Source organism: Tiliqua scincoides, chromosome 4 (assembly GCF_035046505.1).
Source record: "Tiliqua scincoides isolate rTilSci1 chromosome 4, rTilSci1.hap2, whole genome shotgun sequence".
NCBI classification, from domain to species: domain Eukaryota; kingdom Metazoa; phylum Chordata; class Lepidosauria; order Squamata; family Scincidae; genus Tiliqua; species Tiliqua scincoides.
Window position 1 is genome coordinate 6,518,394 of NC_089824.1, and position 22,401 is coordinate 6,540,794.

The 22,401-nt window shown below is 40.8% G+C and overlaps 1 protein-coding gene across 1 annotated transcript in view; it reads left to right on the forward strand.

Moving 5' to 3' along the window:
• The window catches only part of AGO2 (argonaute RISC catalytic component 2), a 41,876-nt gene that overhangs the window by 7,180 nt on the left and 12,295 nt on the right, over positions 1-22,401 (forward strand). The window contains exons 2-12 of the mRNA XM_066625639.1: positions 6,276-6,471; positions 7,706-7,826; positions 9,984-10,165; positions 12,910-13,046; positions 13,200-13,334; positions 15,918-16,005; positions 17,408-17,555; positions 18,907-19,026; positions 19,981-20,103; positions 20,631-20,764; positions 21,364-21,548. Of these exons, the coding sequence (XP_066481736.1) occupies positions 6,276-6,471; positions 7,706-7,826; positions 9,984-10,165; positions 12,910-13,046; positions 13,200-13,334; positions 15,918-16,005; positions 17,408-17,555; positions 18,907-19,026; positions 19,981-20,103; positions 20,631-20,764; positions 21,364-21,548 (1,569 nt within the window). The remainder of the gene's footprint in view (positions 1-6,275; positions 6,472-7,705; positions 7,827-9,983; positions 10,166-12,909; positions 13,047-13,199; positions 13,335-15,917; positions 16,006-17,407; positions 17,556-18,906; positions 19,027-19,980; positions 20,104-20,630; positions 20,765-21,363; positions 21,549-22,401) is intronic.

Here is a 22,401-nt window from a genome sequence, read left to right on the forward strand (position 1 = left end):
GGAGGCTTACAGGGGACCAGAGGCTGGCTGCAACATCTGACCCCCAAGCTGGGGCTTGGAGACCCCTGTTCTGGAGCAATGGAGAAGAAATCTTTGCACTCTTCTGTGCAACAGCCTTTCAGATTTGAAGATTGCTGTTATACCAGCCCATAGCATTCTCTTCAAGTCCTCTTCCACAGGCTAAATGTATCCAGTCTCTTCAGTTTTCTCTCTGAAGGCTTGTTTTCCAGACCTCTGTCCGTGTGCTCTTCTGGTTTGTCCAGTTTGTCTATTCCAGTTTGTCTATTCTACATCTTTCGTAAGATTCTGTGTCCAGAATTGGACACAGTACTCCAGTGGAGGTCTGACTAAGGCAGAATAGAGAACTATAGCTTCCTGCAAAGTTTTGTTCATTTAGCCTGACATTGTATTAGCAGTTTTTGCAACTGCATCGCATTGCTGAGTTGTGCTCAGCTCGTGATAGACCTCAGTTCTGAGATTGTTTTAACAGGACTACTGCTAAGTGAGGTATTCTCCATTCTGAACCTGATCATTTAATGTTTTTCGCTTTATACTTCATTTTATTAGTTTCAACCTAATTTTCCATTCTGTCAAGGTCCAACTGAATTTATTTCCATGAGATGTTAGCTGTCCCTACCAGTTTTGCGTCGTCTGTAAATTTGTTGAAGGTGTCTTCCACCCCTCTATCCAAGTCATTGAATACTAGGCCTAGGTCAGAGTGCTGCTGTGCTCCACTTGAAATATGGTCAGAAAGTGTTCCAAGAAGGATTTGATGGAAACCCAAATATAACCTGTAGCTGAAGAATTCAAGAATTTGAAAAGCTTTGCATTCTATTTTATATGTTTGTTTGGCAAATGGGTCTTGCAAAACTTGAAATTACAGTTGAGGCCCAATCTTATCTAATTTTCCAGTGCTAGTAAAACCCTGAGGTAAGGGAAGAAATGTTCCCTTACCTTGATGGGGGCCCTCCAGGATTTCTCCCCTCTGTAAGATGCAGCTCATGCTCTGTTGGCACAGCTGCATCACCACTCGAAAGTTGGAAAGGATTGAACCCTTAATGTTAGTTTCCATAATATATAATTATTATATCAGCAATTTTATTTTCAGTCCCTTTTATGATACCTAGAAGTGAATTTTAATTGAGCTATCTACCGTGACAGAAGTGGTTTTAGGCTGTCCAAGTTGGTGATAAGAAGTGAGAGCAAGAAAACTGAAGCAGACGTGGAGGGAAATGGGGGGAAAGAGGGAAGGGGAGAGAAAGGGACAGGTGGGGACAACATTAAAGAAGAGAGATGCAGTTGTTTTTTTCCCTTTGCAAATAACAAAAATGCAAACTTAAGAAGATCCCCACTGGATCAGGCCAGAGTCCCAGCTAGTCCAGTATCCTGTATCTTAGAGTGGCCCGCCAAAGGCCTCCAGGATTACACTTAACAACAAGATACATGCATCCTGTTGCCACTTCCTTGCATCTGGCACTCAGAGATAGTCTGCTTCTAAAACCAGGAGTTTTACCCATCCTGGCTTGTAACCTATGACAGACTTTTCCTCCATCAGTCTGTCCAGTCCCCTTTTAAAGGCATCTAGGCCAGGTGCCATCACGACATCCTGTGGCAAAATGTACTTACCCAGGCACTCCCCAAGAAGGGCACGAGACAGAGGCTTGGGAAGCTTCATAGGCCCAAATCCTAACCCACTTTCCAGCACTGACGTAGCGGTGCCAATGGGACATGTGCTGCATCCTTCAGTTGGGTGGCACTCATGGAGGCCTCCACAAAGAAAGGGAATGTTTGTTTCCTTACCTAGGAGCTGTATTGCCCTTATGTCGGTGCTGGAAAGTGGGTTAGGATTGCACTCTTATATGTTACACCCATCCTAAAAATAAGCATTTTAAAGCCCCAGTGATTTCATCTAGGAAGACAGCACATTCTTAATTCTTTCCTTCAAATCAGTGGGATTAAAAATAATGATGATGCTGCATTTGTAACAATGAGATTTTGAAATACGAACTCTTCCAGTCTGAAAAGCCTTTCCCATTTATTGTTGACCCCAGACTCTTTGAATTCTTGTCTGACTTGAAATGAATGGGGGTTGTTCCCAACTTCTGTGAGGCCTTCCACCCCAATCCAAGAAAACCCTTACTTTTGGGAGGAGGGACGGAGTAAAAGAAAGTGGGGTCAGCATGTTAGAGCAAGAGAGGGTTTTCCTTAATTGGAAATGATGGTTCTGACCAGGCTTAGCAGTGGTGTTTCCTGCCGGAGTGCAGCTGATTTGTGGTTTCTTCTGCCTGCCAAACGGAATAGAGAGGCACAGAAAACAATTTTTGTGCTTTGAGTGTGTTTAGGAGTGTTGTTTCCAGTTAAGGAGAAGCTGGAAATTGTGCTCCTGTCTCTAGTAAGCCCACCTTGCTGCTGTTTATCTCATCCTCCTAAAATAAAAGCAAATTTTTATTTGGAAGAGGAAACTATTGCATGTTTTAGTGGTGGCTTTTATTTGCTCCCCCAATTCTCCCTCTTTTTTTAATTTTTTATTTTTTTTTAGAGTTCTCAAGGAAAGTTAAATGAACCACCTTTTTCTTTTTGCAGTGAATTGTGGAAACTTCTCCCACCACTGTAAGTTCACTGGCTGCATTGTTCCCATGAAGTCTAATTATAAGACTGAAGCATAATACTGTCTGGAGGCATATAAATCTTTGAACCTCATGAGAAAACTCTGTGATTTACGTTTAGCTCATCAGTAATTAGTCTGTAATTTTAACTTGTTTTTCAAATTGAGGTCTGAGTCAGCTTCATTTAAGGGGCTTCACCTGTGTGGAAAACCTAAAAGTAAGTTGCAGTAAAATAAAAGAACTACTAGAAGGTGGTGCCAAAGACTTCACAAAAAAGAGGGTTTTGAAAAAGAACCATCAGACATGTGTTGTAGGAGTCAGTTCCAAGGATAAGGGGCAGCATGGAAGAAAGGGTGAAGTCACTGAGGGAGCAGGCTGGGTGAAATTGGCAGAACTGGAAGAGCAGAGCTCACAGGCAGGAGTATAATGGGATAGGAGCTGAGGGATGAGGATAGGCAAGGCCATAGAGGGCTTTGAAGGTATGAATGATGAAGAGCATGTTCTGGATCTGGAACAGGACAGGAAACAACTGTAAGGAGAAGATGATACAATCAGAGTGACAGGAGTGGTGAATTATTTTGACAGCAGAGAACTGTTTGGACGTGAGGGGGACTGAGTTGAGATGATGAAAGACAGGAGAAGATGAGGTTGCTGTTATTAGGAGATTGCTGGGTTTTTTCCCCTCATCTTCCTTCCTGCAGTTGTCTGTACCTCATCAAAATCCAGTACAGATAACTGCCTGACCGTAAGGAATTTATTTATTTTATTTATTTATACAGGTATTTATATACTGCCTTTCTTTGGTCGTCAGATTTCTCCTCAGGCTTTAATCCAAGGCGGTTTACATAAGCAGGCTGTTCTAAACCCCCGTAGGGATTTTTACAGTTGAATAGTTCTAGTCTTTCATAGAACTCCTCGTTCCAGCTGGATTCCGGTCTGGCCTCTCTCTGGCCCTTCGCCTCCCATGCTCCACTTGACGGCAACTCCTCTCTGCCACCGAGGGTCAGCTCATCGGTATATCAGCGTGTCTAGGTAGTGTGAGGTGGTGCAAGGAATGTGAAGGAAGTGGAGCCAGAAGACAACTAAGCATGAATGTGATCCTTTGTTCACTGGATAGATGCTTAAATGAAAGGATTATGAATATATTAAGGTCATGCATATTCCTTTGTAAAATAACTTCGCGACAATATTAAGAAAGGGTGGGGGTCCTCTGTGATTTTGTGTAGAGAAAAAATTCTCTCTGAATGTCTCTTGAAACCATGTCTCTTGAAACCAGCATTATGTTCTTCTACTTGGTAATGTGCAAAGACCCCAATTCCTTTTATGATTTCTGCAGAAGTACTGTTAACATGCTTTTGTATAACGTTATAAAGAGTTCATAATCTTCAGTTGTCATAATTGTATTTCTATTCACTTTATTCAGCTACTGAAATTGTCATTTCAGTTTCATCTTGCATAACTGGCCATTTTCAGACATCTAGCAGCAATAAGAGCACTGTGATTTTTATATATGTCTATATATCTATGTATGTAAAAAATGAAGTGGCAATAAGCACTAGCGGCAATAAGAGCATTGTGATTTATATATACACACATACATATATAAATACATATATAAAAATATATAAATTAAAAAGTGTGTGTGTGTGTGTAGATTTGGGGTAGTTGAAAATCCTTTGTTAAAGTAAAACACATTGAAGATTATTTCCAAGTGTATGGAACCTTAATGGTAGCATATGGTTGACTGATGTAGTGTACATAAACATTCGAAAAGAGAAGTTATACATGCTTTGCTTGGTCCTTCACATTACACAGTTGGATATGAGGAACCTGAAAATAAAGTTTTTGGGTTTCAGTTTTCGGAAATATGCTGAAGAATATCATGTTGCTTCAGCTCCTTAGTATGCTTCTGTTTGAAACTGATAGGTAAGAATATGTTCAGTCAAGATAAGGAGTAGTTCCAATATGTTGGCAACTACTAAGGTCTTCTTTAAGGTAGATAAAATAGGTTTTGGTAGACTGTTTTTTTAAAAAGATGCATTAAAATAATGCAACATGATCATATGTGTTTGAAAAACATGTTCATATGTGAGGCTATTCACCAGAAATATTTGTGAGTTCTCTTTGGATGATTCTACTGTATGAAGAGTTAGATGCAGGAAATTTCTAAACATTTTGGGCCGTCATTAGTTCTGCCCCCTACCACTCTTTTGTCTTCACTATAGGGCAGGGGTGCCCAAACCCCGGCCCTGGGGCCACTTGCGGCCCTCGAGGCCTCTCATTGTGGCCCTCAGGGAGCCCCCAGTCTCCAATGAGCCTCTGGCCCTCCAGAGATTTGCTGGAGCCCACGCTGGCCTGACGCAACTGCTCTCAGCGTGAGGGCGACTGTTTGACCTCTCACGTGAGCTGTGGGATAAGGGCTGCCTCCACTGCTTGTTATTTCATGTCTGTGATGCAGTAGCAGCAGCAAGGAAAGGCCAGCCTTGCTTTGTGCAAGGCCTTTTATAGGCCTTGAGCTATTGCAAGACATTCATTCATATAAGTTCATCTTTAATATATTCATTTATGTAAACTTATGTAAATTTATTCAAGTTTTAAATGTAAATTAATCCCGGCCCCTGACACAGTGTCAGAGAGGTGATGTGGCCCTCCTGCCAAAAACTTTGGATACCCCTGCTATAGGGCATGCCTTTGCTAAATTCTAGCAGGGCTGGATGATCTGCCATCTATATTGTCCCTTTCCCATGTGTACAAACTTGGAGATAGTCTTGAAAGCACCTAATGCAGTGGCTCCCAAACTTTTTAGCACTTGGACCTTTTGTTGGGCCCCAAAAAGACACTTTTTTGGAACCACCTAGCTTTATGAGACTAAAAAAAGTTCACTTTACTAGCTGCTCAAACCATTTTGCTATGGGAGAAGGTGCCTTCTGGAGCATTTGTTGAGCTCCATATTCATAGGATTGGGACAATTCTGGTGGCCTTGCATTCCCCTTTGCAGAGGACTGAGACATGCTCACCTACTTGAGTCCATAGGGCTCAATATGTTTTACATTCTGCTTGGAGGGGGCACTTTTCAATAGTTTGCTTGGACCTGTATTCATTGAATTAAATTGGGAACATTCTGGTGACATTGCGTTTCTTTGCGCTTTGAATTGGGCCAAGGCATGTTTGCCTACTTGTGAGTAAATGGCATGTGTGTTTCAATTTTGCTTTCCACAGGGCTCAATACATTTTACTTGTCAGGTATCAGCTTGTCAGTTTCATGACCCACTGGTAGGTCCAGATCCACAGTTTGGGAACCACTGGTCTAACAGAAACAGAACAGTGCCTAATACTGGTGGGTTGCGACCCACCAGGGGAACTGGAAAAGGGCTATTCCTCCTTAAGGGAAGTGGCCCAGAAATGGGTGCCCTGATGCACCACAACAGTCATAGCATTGCCTGGCAGGCGATCTTAAACTGGGGGGCGGGGGGGGTCGCACTGACCTCTGGAGGCTCACAGTTGCCTCTTCGAGGCTCTGTGCTGCAGCAAATAGCTCCTATCGGTGATCAGAGCCTACTTCCAGTTTTCACATAGTTCTAGATTCTCAAGCACAAACCGTTTCTTCTGTACAAAATGGACATATACTGCAGTTAATTATACTATTGAACTTACATTCTTCTATTCTAGTTCTTGCAACACCATCACTGCTGCCACCTCCAATACAAGCATATGCATTTAAACCTCCACCTCGGCCTGACTTTGGTACTTCAGGGAGAACAATCAAACTGCAAGCCAACTTTTTTGAAATGGACATTCCTAAAATTGACATTTACCATTATGAATTGGATATAAAACCAGAAAAGTGCCCTAGGAGAGTTAACAGGTACATGACTTTCTTCTCAGTTTAGTACACATTGCTTTCTTCATTAACACTATTTCCAGTGGCTTTGAAGTTGAACTGTTTCTCAGTGGGGTGTTGGTGTTGTGTTGTTCCTGTAGTAAACCAGGAACCTCTGTACTTCTGTTTGCGCTTGGTAACCCCTTTTACAAACAAAGGAGTAACCCCTTTCATGAACAGAATTGGTTTCTCCAAGTCTTCTTATACCATCCTAAAAATCCTCTCTCTTCTCTTATCCTATGGTTAGTTGTACTGTGTGCTAAACCGTTTTCAGATTTTGATCCATGATGATATGGCAGTCTCTCTCTCAGAGAGTTTACTGCAGTTCATCTACGTCAGCTACTGCTAAACTTGCTTGCTGGTTGGTACCGTAGTTTGCCATTAAACCTCTTAAATGAAGAGGTGACGTTACCAACTGCTTGTTTTCCTGTCTTCACTTATTGGCAGGGGGAAGTAAACTCATTTGTCTGGTAGTATAAAAGGATTTTGGAGAAACTGTATTTAACAACAGGTAAGAGATTACACTACTTCATCAGATTTCCTGTTAATGGAAAATTTACAGATGAATATTAAGTACAGGTTGAGTATCTCTTATCCAAAATTCTGAAATGCTCCTAAAGCAGAAACTTTATCACTCAGCAGGTGCCAGTCCCACCTCAGTGCCCTAAATGGAGCTTGCTTTTTCGCACTCAGCTGAATGAAGCAGCACCTTGGGATGCAGTGTTGGTCTAATGAAGGAAGAGGCAGAAGGGCAGTGATGGGGAGTGGGGAGAAATACCCAAGGATTGAGCTGTCCATTATTTTATAATTATAATATGCTAGAATTGGTAAAGAAGGGACTTGCATGAGAGCAAAGTGTGGAGTGCAAGGGATAGCTCTCCATGTAAGCCTGACATTTTGGTTAAATTGTGCATGAGCTGTGAATCAGGAAGCCCCTAATTTAGTCTGCAGTTACATAACCTTTTAGCATCTCCCACCTCCCCATCTGCAATATAAGAATAATAGTGTAATAATCACTGTGAAAATGTATGGGGAGTGCTTTGAACATGCTGGACCGCTATATACTCTTGTTATGAGTGATGAGAACAGGGTTTTTGTGGACAATTAAATGATGCTCTGTTTGTTTGCAGCTAGCCATTCATAAACCTTAATGAATGGTACTCTTAATGCTTTGTTTTAACTCAAGGAGATCTTTTTAAACTTAATTCCCTGTTTTCAGAGAAATAGTTGAACACATGGTCCAGCACTTTAAAGCGCAAATATTTGGAGATCGTAAGCCGGTATTTGATGGAAGAAAAAACCTCTATACAGCTATGCCGCTTCCAATAGGGCGAGAGAAAGTAAGTATAAAAACAGAGGAAATTTTGTCATACCACTTTGTTTTGATTATGTTGTGTATTTTTTTTTAATTTTGGGGCCAAAAGGCAGCCTAGAAATATTGAAGTAAATAAATATGCTTCTATATAGAGTTTTTTAAAAATGCTTTAATATTTGGCCAGAGCTGCTTTTTTCAGTATTTTATCATTTCTATTAATGTGGGATTGTAAAAAATTGTAGGGCAGGCACACTTAAAGTCTTTATTAAATGTATCAGTGACTCCTTGTACCGACTGAAATAATATGACTTGAACCATTGAAAATGTTTCACCTGAGTTTTTCTAACAATCTTGCCAGACAACCAGTGTAGGGCAAACTGGTTCAGGAAGAAGGATTTCTCAGTTGCTCAGCCACTGTGTGCTAAGATTCCCTGTGGTTTGTATTTGGATATGCTTCATTGTAGACGTTGGGACAGATAACCTATGGAAGCCCTAAGCTGCAGTAAATTCAGTAATCAAAAAATCCTTTTTGTGGAAAAGAAACTCAGGAAGCATAACTGTTTTGTATTGTTTAGAAATATATTGTCAGAAATCTAAACCTTGACTTTTTTTGCCCCTGGCATCAACATTTGTGCAACCTCCTAATTTTAGAAATAGGCTACATCAGAATGCCAGATGCAAGGGAGGGCACCAGGATGCAGGTCTCCTGTTGTCTTGTGTGCGCCCTTGGGCATTTGGTGGGCCACTGTGAGATAGGAAGTTGGACTAGATGGGCCTATGGCCTGATCCAGCAGGGCTCTTCTTATGTTCTTAGTTTTTCATTTGAGGGTGGAAGATGTGACTGAGGACCCAATCCTATCCAACTTTCTAGTGCCGATGCAGCTACAATACACTCCTGAGTTAAGGGAACAAACTTCCCTTACCTTGAGGAGGCCTCCTTGATTCCCCACCCACTACAAGATGCATTGAACACCCCATTGTCACGGATGCAAGAGCACTGGAAAGTTGGATAGAATTGGGCTGTGAGAGTGTTGTGACTATGCTATACCTGTTCTGAGCATTTCAGTGTAGCAGCATTTGGGAGTTTGGAGACCCTGCATATTTGTTGTAGATTCACCTTTTGTGAAATGTACTTTATGTACTTTATGGCATCTAATCTCTTACAGAATGGTTTGCTAGCTTACCTGCTCCAAGTTGTAGCTTACTTGGTACTTTTTTGCCAGATAGTTGAATTTTCCTTCTTATACTTGGAATCTACCTGTGTATTGGAGAAAGAGCACCACATCATTTCTCAGGAGCATAAAAGCACTGATGCTCGTGTTTTTACTGCCTTTTTTGTGTTCATAACAGTCCTTTGGAAAAAGATGCATGAATTGTTTCACGAGCCTGAAAAACTAAATGAATAGTATGGCTGCAGTTTATCTTTGAAAGCAGCTGCTGAGCTGATTGCTGGGAATTCTGGGGAGAGTCATGTAAAGCTAGAATATATACATAGTCCCAAAGATGTGTACCAGTTACATTCCAGAGGTTTGTCCAGAAGTCATATGTACATTGAAACAACTTTTGTTCCTATACAAAAACACAGTGGCCAGACTGCCTGCTCAAAAGTGCTGACGCAGGTGTCAGTAACTCAGATGTCAATAACTTTGGGTCTTATAGCACAATCCTATGCGTCTCTACTCAGAAGTAAGTCCCATTGTATTTAATAGGACTTTCTCCCAGGAAAGTGTGTATAGAATTGCAACCTCAATGTATTTATGAAATAGCTAGCCTGGTGATCCGACAGTATCACGTTTTACCAAAATGTTGTGTTGCTCTGGAGTCTGGGTGGGCAAATTTTCAACTCTAGGGATGCTGGACCTTTAACAATTGTGTAGGAGAGAATTTCAGCAGGTGCAGCAGGTGCAGAATTTCATCTGTGCGATGACATGCTGCACCTGCTGAAATTCCCTCTGCTATACAATTTTTAAAGGTCCAGGATTCCTAAAGTTGAAAGTTTGCCTACCCCTACTCTGAAGGTTGACAGGCAGGATGTAACTTGCGGAAAAGTCAGTTACCCAAACTAATTTGTTGTACAATTCTGTGGCCACTTAAGATTTTTATTCAGTTTCCTTTGTCTATGCTTTGTCTATGCATCTTTAAATGGAAAGAATCATCTTGTTGTGGTTTCCTAATGTTGCAGGTGGAATTGGAAGTCACGTTGCCGGGAGAAGGGAAGGACAGAATATTTAAGGTGGCAATAAAGTGGATGTCATGTGTGAGTCTGCAGGCTTTACATGATGCTCTTTCTGGTCGTCTTCCAAGTGTTCCTTTTGAAACCATTCAGGCACTGGATGTAGTAATGAGGCATCTGCCTTCCATGAGGTAAGGAAAATATTCTCTATAGTTCTTTAAGGGACTTTTAGTGTTTAAGCTATTTTGAAAAGAATAGTTGGCGCTTGTTCCCTATATTGATGCATCTACCGCTATGATTTCTTCTGTTTTGTGACAACAGAAGATTTGAACATGTGTATAGACGACATGGTTTAGTTTCTGAGATTTATGCTGTGGGAATTGCACACAGTGCCACCTAGTGTCAATTCTTTGTTTAAATAAATTGTTTACAGTACAGTAAAACTCCGGTAGTTCAGGACTTAGTTGGTACCAAATTATTGGATATGCTGGACTTTTGAGAGGTACTGTTCTCCCCTTGTTGATGTTGTGACCCTGTTGCTGTAGTAATGGGGTTGCTACTTAGTGTCAAGCCACGTGGGTTGTCCCCAAGCAGCTTCTGTAACCTGCAAAGGGGCAGGCAAGGTTGGGAATCCATTCCCAAGCCAGGAATGCTCCTGAATGATTTTGATGCTGAACCATCATTTTGTTTGCCCAGAGTCCCATTGAACTCATTGGAACTGAATTCTGAGGAGATGTATATAGGATTGTGCTGTTGATATACAATCTTATCTGCAGGTCCCATATTCACAGTTTCACTTCTCTGTGGTTCTCAAATCACCCCGCCCCGTTGTGCTCATGACTTACCTAGACTCATAGCTGCTAGAGAAACACTAGAGGAGACAACAGTGAGAACGCTAACAGAAAGTGGAGTCTAGGGTTCTCGCTGTCTGCTTCCTCTGCTGTCCACTTTTTGTTAGCATTCTCACTGTTGCCTCCTTTTGTGTTCCTCCAGCAGGTATGAATCTGCTTCCTGTTTCTAAGCAAAATGAAGGAAAAGCTGCCTTTTGTTTGTAAGGTGTTTGCAAATAAAATGAGCACGGGGGGAGGATTTGAATAGGTTTAACTGCTATCAGTCTTTTTGCGTATCTGTGGTAGCAGCAGGAACCTATCCCTCATGAATTATTTTGAAGAAAGGGTACCCACGCCATTACATTTCATCTCAGTATGTAATAAAACCTTGTTTCTCAAAGTTAGTTCTCTGCTGTACCACTTCCCATAGTCCACCTATCCGAAGTACCACTGCAACCAGTTACTTCTGGGTTGGGCGGCCAAATACGATGCAACAAACGCCAATAAAAGTGTCAGGGTGGTCTCTGAAACATTTGAAGGCATTTTCGAGGGCAGAAAAACATGCTTTGGAGCCTCCTACTGCTGTTTGTTGTGTCATGTTCCTGGTCTCGCTGGGTGGCAGCTGTCCAGGTTTACCGTGAATACCAACTGAAGTACCACTAGTGGTATCGGTACCACTAGTTGAAAAACACTGTATTAAAGGGAAAGGTTTGCCCATCACTGTAGTTTATCATTCAGTAATCGCTAAACAATTTCCAGTTCTCTTTAAAGAACATTATTATTATTATTTTATATATTTAGTCCATCGTTCATTCCATGTTGTTATGCTCATCATAACTCCCACATTTTAACCAACCACTTCCTTGTTCATTGGATCTTTGATTTGTGTATACCATTTGAGCAGCTATAACATATGAGACACTAATAAAAGAAGAGGGGTCTGCTCCCTTTTAGTTGGTATAGGTTTCTTTGCCTCAGTATTTAGTTTAACAAAATTATATATCAATGGTTCCCACACTGGTGGGTCGTGACCCACCAACCAGGGAAGCGCTCTGGGGCAGGGACGGGGATTGCAGCAATGCGATCCCCAGGATCACGGTGCTGCTGGGGAAAGGTGGTGGTGGGGGTTCTGGCTTACCTGAAGCTAACGAAGGGATCAGGGGAGTGTGGGGAACCCTATGGACACCTCTGTAGGGCTCCCCAAGCCTGGAAAATTAAAAAAAAAGTAGTGGTTAGGAATCACTTCTGGTTTTGCAACCAGAAAGCAGAAGTGACTTCAGATTGTGATTAAAAAAATAAATAAATTCTAGACTTGGGGAGCCCTTGTGGAGATGTCGGCGTGGTTCCCTGGAGCCTGTCACTGGTTTCAGGTAGCCAGAATCCCCCCTTTTCCCAGCAGCAGCATGATCCCGGGGATTGTGTTGCTGTAGTCCCTCCACCCCCACAAAGACTTTGATGGTTCCCACTTCTTAAGGAGGACTTTGGGAACCACTGATCTATCTAATCTATCCTATGTGGTATATTTGCTTTGATTAATGAAATTTGCTTTGATTATCTGGTATCTTTGCTTGTAGATACTTTTTGTTAAATGCAGTCAGCCACTTGGATCAGAAGCACAGTTGGAGCTCCAGTGCAAAAGTGAAAATGTGTAATATGTGTACATGTGGGTGTGCTTCTCCAATCACTTAAATGAAGCAGGTGGCTCTGTATGTGAATTCTTACATAAGCCTGAAGCAGCTCATCCATTGAAATTAAAGTCCATGTAAACATATTTTAAGGAAACAACAGGCTTTGGGTATTCAGAACTTGCAGTGTTGTGCTCCGTTTAGCACCTGTTATCTTTTTTCTGCTTCCCATATAACTCTCCTACTCCCATTTACCCATGCATTTCTTCTGGTAAGCACAGCACCTGTTGTTGTGGCATAAAACTTTATATCTCAAAGGTAGGGGCAGGGATACTGTTGAGATCCCATGAACAATGCCAGAGGTTTGACCAATCTTTTCCCAATGGTTTCTAATAATGTTCAATAAAGTGCTTTTCTGAAATAGTTGTAATTTTTTATTTCTAATTAAGATCTGACTCATTTGTTTGGTTTTTGTTGCAGGTATACTCCTGTGGGCCGGTCCTTTTTCACTGCATCAGAAGGGTGCTCTAATCCCTTGGGTGGTGGCAGAGAAGTTTGGTTTGGATTCCATCAATCAGTTAGGCCTTCACTGTGGAAAATGATGCTCAACATTGATGGTATGGTTTATGATACTTATCCAACTCTGTTTTGTCCCCATATTTATTTGATCTTGCCACTGAAGAACACTCAGATTTGAGGAGTAGCCTCAGATCTATAAAGTATCTTTTAATGAGATTGATTGCCTGTATTTTTTTTGTTTTTATTTTTAGTATCTGCAACAGCATTTTATAAGGCACAACCAGTAATTGAGTTCGTATGCGAAGTTTTGGATTTTAAAAGTATTGAAGAACAACAGAAACCTCTGACAGATTCCCAAAGGGTTAAGTTTACCAAAGAAATTAAAGGTAAGAATTTTGAAAGAAACCGGGACAAGAATTGTAAATGTGGAACATATTTTGAAAGTTTCAACTTGCCTTTATAGTGATTTTGCTTTTTTAGACAACAGTATATGTGTTTTGAAATAAACTTGTTATTTCAAGTTATTTCAAGAGACGAAGGAGTTGAAGTAGGGCGAGAGAGAGAGAGAGAAACATTTGTGCAGGCATCCAAACTGCACAATTATAACTGAAACATTTTTAAATGAATTTAAATTTTTTGGGGGAAATTTCTGGTATCTCTGGTCTTTTGATGCATGTTGTGTCTCAGTCATATTGCTGTATAGTTGGTCATTACTCCTGCTAGACAGAGTTGCAAGTTTCTGTGCTGAAACAGCCTTCATCAGAGTGAGAGGCATGGATATTTTTAATAGAGGTTAGTGATTAAATATTGTTAAAATGTTCATTAATCAAAGTCATTACCAGGATAATGATATTATTAAAAACAATCTTTTGAAAAATTAGATTTTATTAGAGATAAAATATTCTGGAATTTAGAAATCCATGTAAATTCTTCAGTTAGCTCAATTTTTGTAAGTTTTTTTCCTCATGGATTCTAATCTTGTACATGCCTCATGATAATCTTGTCAGTGCCTAAAGAAAACGAAACTATAGTGTAGACAGAAGGTTCCTAGTTCTAGAACTGAAAAAAAAGAGAGCAACCCTGTTTTTTTAGGTGTATACATTTTTGCTTCCACGTTGTGCTAGTAAAAAGGATCTGCTAGTGGGTGTTATAGGTATGGCCCTGACTTTTTTTGTTGTGGTTCAGGGCACACCTAAAGGTAGCCTAATTTAGGATATCAGCATATGTGAAACTTTCTTGTCCAATATTCTCACCAACCTGTTTCTGGGTGTGCTTTTAAACATGCCTTAACGCATGAGGGAAATAATCTCGAAGACTTGTGTAGTGGCTAGTGGCACAGGTAAGTGATTAGGCACGAAGCAAGAAGGGAGACAGGAGAAAAAGGTGCAACAAAACCTTTATTGTAGGAATAATTGAATAATAACAGGAAAGGAGAATCAAAACTAAAAGACTATTCAGTGTTTCTTTGCTAGTCATGCAATTAGTCTCTAAACGTAAGCACACACTCACGCAGAGGAAGAAAGTGGTAGAAGTACTAAGTGTGTAATTTGACTGCGCACGAGACAAGGTAAGGTGGAAAGGAGTTGGTAGGTCAATGGTGAAGCTGTGCCAAGGACCCAGGTTACCAGTCCATTTGTTTTATGTGGCATGCTGTGTGCCAGGAGTTGTGGTGGTATGATACCAAGACCAAGCAATTTTCCAGTTTGAAAGAAGAGGGCTCTCAAGAAACAACTCAAAGAACTAGGCGATAGCTATAGTGAGCTGAGGGAAGGAGAGCCAGAACTGCTTTCCCAGGTGGTGTGTTGTGAGATGGTCCATGTAGACGGCTTTAGGTTGCACTTGAAGGAGAGAAGGGGAAAAAGAGAAAGGGTTACTGATTTTGGTTACCAGCTCGGCATAGTAAACCTTGGGTTTTAACTGAAATGTGCCAAACGTAATGCAACAGCAGCAGGTAAGATGCACAAAAACAGCAGCAGCAAGGGAGGAAGGATGTGAGGGTCTGGTCACATGGCTTTGTACTTCTTTTTCTCCCATAAAATACTTTGGGATCATTTGTGGGGAGAGCACATCAAGGGATCTTCTTTTATGACCTGATGGCCCTCAATAGCTTGTTCCTAATCCTAAATAGGTAGTGCTGCTGCTTTGTCCTTACCAAGGGTGTAAATAAGAACTTACGACAAGCTCTTGAGGCTAGCAGCTTTATTAACATGGACTCCTGGAGTGAATTTGGCCATAGAGTTGGTGATGACAACTATTTACTGCAAGTCAGAAAGATTTTGTTCATAGGGTCAAATGTGCTGTGCAGGCAAGGTGCCGTTGATTGTGCAGTTTTTCAAAGGTCAGGAGAGGCTTTCTCCAAGACAGTGTGATGGGGATGGTTGGGGCATAATTGCTCTGACAGTGTGTGGCCCTCCTTTTGACCTGTGTATCTGAGACCTCTTGTCATCATTCCTGGTTTTAAGTCATGGTACTGATGCATGTCATGCTCTCTGACAGGTATCCAGCTTGAATACAAATGTCACATATCTTGAGCATTAAACAAAAAGAAATATAAATGCTTGTTGGGCAACAAACCATATTTACAATGCAGTCCTGTGCATGTCTGCGTGAAGATAAGTCCCATTGTGTTCAGTGGACTTATTTCCAAGAAAGTGCGTCTAGGATTGCACTCTTTGTTTGCAGGTGTCTGGTGTCTGAAAACAAACTCTGTTTTCACTGATCTCTTGGAATTGTGGCTAATACAAAGAGCAGTTCTGTATTTTAAACAGTATGTTTTCTTAAATACACTGATTTCATGTTCAGTTTTTGTTATAAAAGTTTTAGGTAATTGAACAATCTCAGTAGTATGCAATGATTTTAGAATAAACATATGGTTGAATTGTAATTGACTTCTAATAATTCATCAAGAATACTGCAGCTATTGAATTGTCAGAATCTGATAAATGTGACAGCTGATGTTCTAACATTAGGTCTGAAGGTGGAGATCACTCACTGCGGGCAAATGAAGAGAAAGTACAGAGTATGCAATGTTACCAGACGACCAGCAAGTCACCAAACGTAAGACTTGCAAGTTGAATTTGCTAACAGTTAGTAGTAACTTTCTCTCTTCCTCTTAGATTATCAACTTGCTTCTGTGATCAAGGGAGACTACCAAAGAAAGTCTTCCTTTTAAAGGGAATAGTTACCAGTAAGGCTGAGGGTGAAAATATTTTCCCATTTTTAGTTTGGATTAAACATTAATGTTTAGGTATAAACAAAAGTAAATATAATGCCGTTCAAAGTATTGGGGTTCAGTGTAAAGTAATCTTGGCAAGGTGTTCACGTATGCCAAGCATGGGTACTGGCAAATCAAAGAAAAGAGAAGTGAGCAAGCACAAATTGGCCATGGTAAGTTTTAAGATTTATGAAGAAATTGTCACAAGGGCCAGGTCATATGCACCTGTTATTGGTTATAGGTTATTGAGTTTATTATTATTATTAATTAACAGTATTTATATACCGCTTTTCAACTAAAAGTTCACAAAGCGGTTTACAGAGAAAAATCAAATAACTAAATGGCTTGTTAGAGAATAGGAAATGGGTAGAGTTTAATAAAAAGCAAGTTTGACTGTGACTGCCCCAGATGTTCTGGCACATGTTGTGTTAGCAGATTGCATTGAAGGTAATGGTAGCAAATCTAGGCTGTCTGCTTTGCTGGCAAACTGTTCTTGTATTGTATGATATGGTGCACCTGTGTTGCGCAGAATGGGCTGCAGCTGAATGTTCCTGTTTTTCTGCCTGGCCCACAAGTTGCATTTTTTCCTGGTAAACTGACTTATAATTCTCAGAAGCAATTTAGTATTTCAGTTGCTAGTGGTATGGTATGGTTGTTTAAATGGAAATTTTCAGGATTTCTTGGTCTAAGGAACAACTTCCATTGTTTGTTTAAATACTTAAACACAGAGCAGAGGTACCAAAGCAGGAGGTCTGGTCTAGAGGGTAGAGCCTCCGTTTGCCTGAAGATAACATCCGAAGGTCGCCAGTTTGAGGCCACCGGCACCGTGAACGGCGAGACCTTGAAGCAGCTGACAAGCCTAGCCAAGTTATGCTGAATTATTCCACCTGCTCTTTGGCCGCTGTCAGCCTGTGTAGGAGGAAAATGGAGGCCAAAATGTTATACCAGATCATAAAAGATCCATCTGAAATGTTGTGATTCTTGAAAGACAGAACCTTCTTCAATTGTAAAAATCCCTATTGGGATTTAGTATAGCATGCCTATGTAAACTGCCTTGAATTAAAGTCTGAGGAGAAATCTGACGACCAAGAAAGACTATTATTATTATTATTATTATTATTATTATTATTATTATTATTATTATTATTATTATTATTATTATTAAATTGTGTTCTGAAGTATATGATAAGAGAATATGCAAAAGTACTAAATTTCATTCTTTTCCCTGAATTTGACTTTATGTAGATTTCCACTTCAGCAGGAGAGTGGACAGACAGTTGAATGCACTGTAGCTCAATATTTTAAGGACAGGCACAAATTGGTTTTACGATACCCTCATCTTCCTTGTTTACAAGTTGGACAAGAGCAGAAACACACATACCTTCCTCTAGAGGCAAGTGATTTTTTGCTAAACTTATTCTTTCCTCTCCTTTATGTTCTACTGTTTTGGTTGTAGCAATTAGAATTCCAAAAGCTTAGGATATTTTTCTGCAGAGTCATTGCCTCTTTCCCGTTATTTTTATCATAGAGAAAGATACTAATATAGTGGACCCTCACTTTACAGTGGTTTCAAATCAAATAACTTTACAATGGACTTAAGAAAACGAGATTCACTATAGTATATAATAATTATAGTGGGCTCATGTGAGTTGACAGTGGCTTGATGATTGCTATTAACAGTATATACCAGTCAGAGATGCAAATGCAAGCATTTGGTAGCATCTCAGCCAATAGCAGGATTTTTAACATCATGGCTGTGTGTTTGGAGGGAAAGATATAGCTGATGGAAATGCCAGCCTTCTCATAGTTTAATCCTGAGCTCACTGCTCCAGCCCTGCACCAGGGCGGAGTGTTGCAACTGCGCTGTAAGGCATGCCTGTGACATTCGGTGCTGGATCTGCTCTGGCTCCTAAAGCCTGCTGCACGCTACCCAGAGCAAAGAAAGATCTCTGGGCAGCGGAGAGGTATGTTGGAGGTGCGGTGTTCTGGGACGAGGGAAAGGCGGGGTGGGAGGGGTCGGGGCTGGTGGAGTTTGCCGGATCCAGAACCCTGCGTTGGCCTGACATGGGGCCTCTCAACTCTGTGCCAGCAAAATAATCTGCACAGACTTGAGTAGCCCCATTGCGGGGCCTGCACCCTTCCCCCTGAGGAGACTCTGGCATCTGTCCAGTGTGGTCAGGATACAGCAGTAGCCATTTTGGTACCTCTGCTCCTCTGGGCACCAGGCAGCTCAAGGTTGGGCTGCCCATAGTGTCTTGGCTGTTAGCTGTGTTTTGATATCATGGCTTTGTGTACTGAGAGAAGGATACAGCCTTGTAATTTGTGTTTTATAATTACAACATTGTGTAAACTGACTACCATGCCCACTAAAGAGCAAAATAAGCACCTTTTAAAATCACTTTTTAGCGAAATCACAAACAGATAAATGCATTCTTGGATTCATATTACAGTGTTTTCACAGTACAACAGAGTCTCTGAAACAGATTACCGTTGTAAAGTGAGAGTCCACTGTAGATACAAAAATGCTGTGAAAAGTCACAATTTCTGAACTTCCTGTATCCAAACCAGGTCTTATACTGGTGTTCATTGACTAGGAGGAGGTCTAGCTAGGAATATGGGATCTAAGCACTGGCCTCCAGTTCCCTGAAGTGGGCTAGTATGATGCCTGTGCACTGGGGTCTTTTGTGCCCTGTGTTGTCTTTGGGTAGTTTGTTAAATATTATTTCTTTATCATAATTTTTTAGGTGTGCAACATAGTAGCAGGACAGAGATGTATAAAGAAGCTGACAGACAATCAAACTTCCACTATGATAAGAGCAACCGCTAGATCAGCACCAGACCGCCAAGAAGAAATTAGCAAACTGGTGAGTTTCTCTCAGGGGGTGGAGAAACGGAAATATAGTCAGAGTTGTATGTTTTGCATGCAAAGAAACCCTGATTCAGTTCCTGGAATAAGTTATGTGTATTTCTGGGATATACATAGATATACACATATTATATTATTATTGCTTATACTGCTGCTTCTCAAAGTTTGGAATATCAGAGAACTTGGAAATCTTCTTAGAAGAGACATAAGTGGTAGAAGTAAAAAGAAGGCAATTAGGTAGAAAGGTCTGAAGTTTAATGAATAAGAACAGAGAGAAAGCAGTGTGCAGGGGGGCCCATGTCCACGGATTCAGTTATCTGCAGATCAGGTTCGCAGGGCCTCCCGTGCATGCCCCCCCTCATGTGCCGCCTCCAGAGGTGAGGGAAGCTCCCCTCCCTTTGCCACTGGAGGATCTTCTGAGCTCAGCAGATGCTGCAGATGTCTGTCCATGGATTCTTCCAGGCTCGGACAGAGCTTTAGAGCTCAAATCACGACTTCCAGTTTCACGGAAAAACCGGAAGTAACTTTTTAATACCTTATAAGGCATTGGGAAGCCCCGGGGAAGTGCTTGGAGAAGCTCAGTCTGAGCTGGATGTCTGCAGCCTCTGCTGAGCTCAGATGCCCCTCTGGAGGCGAGGTGAGCCAGGCTTCCCTTGTCTCTGGAGAGTCCAGACCACAAGGATGGGCATTCACCCTTATCCACTGTTTCAGTTATCTGTGGGGGATTCTGGAACAGAACCCCTGTGGGTAAGGGGCCATACCTGTATATTTGTGCAAGGTACTTAACTTTTATTTTGTCAGTTCTTAAGAACTCTGCTGAGCACAGTGTGGCTTCTGAGTTTTATCCAGATACTGTCCACCAGTGTCAAAGGAATATTTTTCAAGTGTTTTGGAGTTTGGGGTCAGAATTTGATGAGTGATATGTGTCTTAACTAGTTGATTTTGTCTCTAGATGCGAAGTGCAAGTTTTAATACCGATCCTTTTGTTCGTGAATTTGGAATAATGGTCAAAGATGAAATGACTGATGTGACTGGTCGGGTCCTGCAGCCTCCTTCTATCCTCTATGGAGGAAGGGTATGTGGAAGTTATCATGTGGATCTGTAGTGGTTTCTTTTATTCACATTGATTATCAGAATAATGAATAGTACTTTAGCGTAGTTTGAGCTTGCCTTGTTTCTGATGATATTGTGATCCATACCTGTGGATCACATGCAGTTACACAAAAGTCTGTACACTATCAAGAGATGTTACTCATTCTGTCAATTTTGTGTAGTTCTCCATGTTGAAATTGATTTTCTTATGTTAGTCATATAAACTGTGCATGAATGTACAGGCAGTTAAGTGCAGCAATTATTTGTAGGTACAGAGAAAAGAACACAGAGTTGAAATGTTGTGGTTTTATTGTCCGTTCTGCAACACGCTTACTGCAGGCCAAGTGTCCATATGGATACCTTGGTGAACCTCTGTCTAAAATGTAAATGGTCTTAAATCACATGCTTTTACTTCTTCTAGAATTGTTGATATTTATTGCTTTAAAAAAAAAAATTGGTGGAGAGCTTTCTTGTTGTAGTAAACCACTTGTTACTTTGTCTTGTTTATAGAATAAAGCAATTGCTACACCAGTGCAAGGAGTTTGGGATATGAGGAACAAGCAGTTTCACACTGGAATTGAAATCAAGGTCTGGGCAATTGCTTGCTTTGCCCCACAGCGCCAGTGCACTGAAGTTCACCTTAAGTAAGCTTCTTACTGTATTAATAAATGTTTTGCTCTTGTGAATGTTTTCTCATAGTTTATGAACTTTTCAAGTATGACTGACACTCAAATCTTGACTCTCAGCTCTTATGCTATAAACGTTTTAGGACATGGCTGTAATTCTCTTGCATTTAAAATGGTTAAAATCCATGCACTTTGGTGAATAAATTTTAGTAATAATTTTAATCCAAAGAACTGTGAGCAGGATTCAATCCATCTTCTATAAAGTGCTAGAAATATTGATACTAATTAGACCGTAAGGAATACGTGTGTAAGAATACTTATCTTCTGAAACAAGTGTGCTTATTTGTGTATGGAAAATTGAAGTATTGGGGTGTTCTTTGTTTGTCTTGCTTTTTGAAGAGACAGCTGTCATGTAAAAGTAACTACATGGGAATTAAGATAGTAAGTGCCCACACCCAAGTATGGTTGAAAAGGAAGATTGAGGTAGAAGAATCATAGAAATGGAAATTACATAGGCTCTGTGTTGTCCATATATCAAGGCTATGTTGGATTTTGACTGAGTATAAAACTCCAGTTTTGTTTTCTTATGTCTGTGTCTTCCTTTTCGTTCTTTTAAGAACCTTCACAGAACAATTGAGGAAGATTTCAAGAGATGCCGGAATGCCCATCCAGGGTCAACCCTGTTTCTGTAAATATGCTCAAGGAGCAGATAGTGTGGAGCCAATGTTCAGGCACCTAAAGAACACCTATGCTGGTTTGCAGCTTGTAGTAGTCATTCTGCCAGGAAAAACTCCAGTTTATGGTCAGTATACAGGTTTTACATGTGGCTTGTTTTTCTCCATTTATGCTCTTATTACATTACAGTTTTGGTTCCACTCTCCTGCATGTTTATAAATCCTGCATGTTTATAAACCATTTGGTTCCACCTCTTCATAAATCTGGGTCTTACATTTTTGTATTTTCTGCCTTGTATTGTAGAATGTTCTTGATATTTGTGTGCAGAACTCCTTTAATGCATGAAAACACTGGGTTGTGTCCTAAGTGGTGTGCACTTAAGGCTGCAGCAATGAACTTCTCCACCCCCTTCTCAGTACTGCATCCCCCCACATCCTCTCAAAAATCTGCTCCAGAGTAATGAGGAACCTTCTAGAACAAAACTGGGGTGCAGAGTGCTGTGTGGTTAAGGGGAGATTAGCAAAAATGCCCTCATACTTGTCCAAATGGAAGTGCTTTCCATTCATGGAAGAGGGAGTTGGGATTCAGCCCACTACTCTTGGTGGAACCAAAAGCTGGCTTTCATTTGTTATGGGTCATGACTTTGCAGTTTTGACTGTGTGGCTTAGCAACTTTCTTTTGAAATAGTATGCTTGTAGTCTGGAGGGGATGCTTTGAATACATAGTTAGCACTTGTTGCTGTGTATCTTTTATGAAGATGATCCACTCATGAGCAGGTTGCATATGAAAACACGCAACAAGCATGTTTAAGAACATAGTTATAACTGTGGAAAAATTAGATCACAATCTCATAGGAGAGCAATCGAGGTAAAATTTAACTCATATTCAGAACATCTACGAGGCAGAAGATCAAACCATATATACCTTTCCAAAGTAGATACATAAAATAGTGCACTTTAAGTTTAAATAAGAAGGTTAAA